This window comes from Arachis ipaensis, chromosome B09 (assembly GCF_000816755.2).
Source record: "Arachis ipaensis cultivar K30076 chromosome B09, Araip1.1, whole genome shotgun sequence".
NCBI classification, from domain to species: Eukaryota; Viridiplantae; Streptophyta; class Magnoliopsida; order Fabales; family Fabaceae; genus Arachis; species Arachis ipaensis.
In genome coordinates this window covers 141,631,088-141,634,250 of record NC_029793.2, presented here as the reverse complement: position 1 = coordinate 141,634,250, position 3,163 = coordinate 141,631,088, and the positions used below count along the sequence as shown (strand labels likewise).

At 42.9% G+C, this 3,163-nt stretch overlaps 1 protein-coding gene across 1 annotated transcript; it reads left to right on the top strand.

Moving 5' to 3' along the window:
* Positions 7–1,431, top strand: LOC107618738 (E3 ubiquitin-protein ligase CIP8). The gene has a single exon (XM_021110940.1). The coding sequence runs from the start codon at positions 59–61 to the stop codon at positions 1,124–1,126; it is 1,068 nt and encodes a 355-aa protein (XP_020966599.1). The 5' UTR covers positions 7–58; the 3' UTR covers positions 1,127–1,431.

Here is a 3,163-nt window from a genome sequence, read left to right as displayed (position 1 = left end):
ACTCGGCTCCTTTGCTTTCCATTCCAGCTCCCATCTCCGCCGCACCGGAAAGCGAACCATGTCGGAGTCACCGTCTCAGCCACCGCCTCCTCCTCCAGCTCCCGAAGCGCCATCGTACTGGTGTTACCACTGCGAGAAGCGCGTCTCCGTCGAGACACTCCCTGACCTACCTGACGTCATCTGCGGTGACTGCAAGAACGGCTTCGTCGAGTCCATCCCCACTCCCTCTCTCCCTTCCTCCGCTGCCGCCGCCTCCTCCTCCGACGACCCCTACTTCGGCTCTCACTTCCTCCACGTCCTCCGCCTAATCGCCCAGTCAGCGCGTGACGACGACGCGTCTCCTCCTCCTCCGCCTAGTCGCTCGCCGGAAAACGATTTCCTCCGGATCGAGCTCGGAGGCTGGGACAACGACGACGACGAGGATGACGATGACGACGAGGAAAACGGCATCGAGTTCCACCACGGAGGCGAAGACCGCGAAAACGCAGTCGAGGAGCGAGGAGATCGAGTCGGAAACGAGGAACCGCACGGCGACGACGAAGATCTGCGGCGGAGGAGGCGCGAGCTGCTTCGTCTCCGAATTAGGGATTTGGCGACGCGAACGAGGAGTATGCGGAACCGGATCTTGGATTGGGCCGACATCCTGATGGGCCTTGAGGACAACTCCATCGAGTTCCGCCTCCAGCTGCCGGATTCCGATCGCTACGTCGGAAACCCTGAGGACTACGTCGACGCGGCGGAGTATGAGGCCTTGCTGCAGACGCTGGCGGAGAGCGACGGGGGAGGGAGGAGGGGAGCTCCGCCGGCGGCGAAGTCTGCCGTGGAGGCGCTGCCGACAGTGAAGATCTCGTCGGAGAGCGAGGTGGTGGCGTGCGCCGTATGCAAGGACATGGTGGGCGTCGGTGACGTGGCAAAGAGGTTGCCGTGCGGGCACGAGTACCATGGAGACTGCATTGTGCCGTGGTTAGGTTCTCGAAATTCGTGCCCTGTTTGCAGGTTTGAGCTGCCAACTGATGATAGAGATTATGAAGCGGACAAGAGGAAGAACAAGAGAGTCTTCAATTCTGCTAACGGTGCTTCTGGTTCAGGTGGCGGTGGCGGTGGAGGTGGCACCTTCTCTGGTTGATGCCAATTGGTATGTTCTGTTTCTCATTCTGTTATGTTCTACCATTGCTGTAATATATTTTGTGCTTTCTATAATTCTATCTTCCTTTGTGAACCTTTTTTTTTTAGGGTTATTAGTTGTTTTTAATCAAAACTTTGCCCAATGCTATTTATTTGAAGGTTTTTAATTTTATGTAGCTGGCTTCTTAGCTCCAGTTGCTAAGATACTTTGTATATAGGCATTTGAATCAATGTGATCAACACTACTTCAATTCAATTCAATTTGTAGCTTCTCATCATGTAAAAGTTTGTTCTTTTGTTGTGGAATTTTTCTGCTGGAGCCGCCGTCTTTATTGAACACTAGTGAGCTTGATTAGTAGCTTCAGTGTGAAAGTATTGATGAGAGCTTTTAAGGTTTCTTTTTTTCAGTATTAGACTTTATGATATGGTTGAATGATCACTAATGTGTTGCTAAAAGGACTTTAGACATGTCTATCTATGGTTCTTTGCATCTTAGAAACAACCCTGGTTTCCCCAAAGGCTTGGATTCTATGAGAATGTGCTTTTTCAGACTCAAGCACAACTCACCAGATGATCAGAGGCAGCTCAAGTTAACTGAGTTAGCTCAAACTAGGTACAAGTTATAAACTGTTAAGTACATAGTTCTTTTAAGTTACTGAACTTGGACGTGAGCTCAAATCTGGTTCTTCGGCTTAACTCATGCTGTTAAGGAACTAGTTAAGTTCGGTATCATGCATCAACTTTACTTGTGGACCAGAATGCGAGGAGTTCAGTACTTGATTACTTGTGTCGTATCAATATTTTACATGTTCTTCACAAGAGTTTCTTCCACTGTGGGGGATCTCCAAGTCAAAACGGCCTGAACCTCTTTCTGTTGGATTGCTTTGTTGATATAAGCTGATTGCAGAACTTAAGGCATATCACCAAATTGGATAAATCTAGGTGATGAACTGATGAAGTGTTTGCCTCTTTCGGTTACAATGTCGCGGTAGCTTTTATTGGCCAGTAACTTGACATATATCAATGATATATATCATGAAAGGTCCAAAGATACCAGCGTTATGGGTGATGTTCAACTTTCTATTTCTATATTATAATATAATATTACAGGTTAATGGGACAAATGAAGATTGAAACTGAAAGACTATATTACACAATCCATGCAAACATAACATTTTAAAGTTAGTGCATTGGCATTCGGCATTAGAGGGTTAATATTTTTTTTCCTTGTATTTATTCTATTTGAGGCTATACTAACTAACCTTTTTTTTTTTTGGATTTGTTTGTAACTTATCCTATACGGACGCACGATTTTATTAGGACACGGTTAGACATAGAAGACACGAGTGTCGATGAATGTCGTGTCCGACACGCAGACACGGCAAATCGGAGAAATATCCGTGCTTCATAATTTGTAACCAATCATACTCTTATACTATGTTTGTTTGAGAGGAAAATGGAAGGAAAGAAAAGTGAGGAAAGAAAATGGGAAGGAAAAGGATTATTTTCCTTTGTTTGGTTGAGAAGGAAAATTAGAGAGGAAAAAAAATGGATGGAAAAAAACTGGTGGGGTCTACCAATTTTTTTTTCTCTCTAACATTGGAAAGAAAATGGAGAGAAAATTAATGTTTCTCTCTCTACTTCTAATATTATCCCTTCACTTTTTCAATATATTATATAATATAGGGGTAAAATTGTTTTTTTATAATTATTTTCTTTCTATCCAAACACATCTAAAGAAAATAAAAATCCACTCAATTTCTTTCTTTTCCTTTCTTTCCTTTCTATTTCCTTCCTTTCTATTTCTTTCCTTCCAACCAAACATATAAGTTTCTATCACTGCGACCTCGATTATGTATATAACTCAATGAGACGATAGTTATCTCTAGATAAAATAGAGAACTAATCAATGACGATCAATTTTTATTAACTACGATATTTTTCTTTTAATAATTTTTTGTAGTTAGGGTTTAATAATATAAGTTATTGATTTCATTAGAAAGACTAAATTTAATTAAAAAAAGTATTGAAATATTAT

Bases quoted from the DNA above. Each gene is read 5' to 3' on its own strand.
- LOC107618738 (XM_021110940.1), top strand. From the start codon at position 59: ATGTCGGAGTCACCGTCTCAGCCACCGCCTCCTCCTCCAGCTCCCGAA.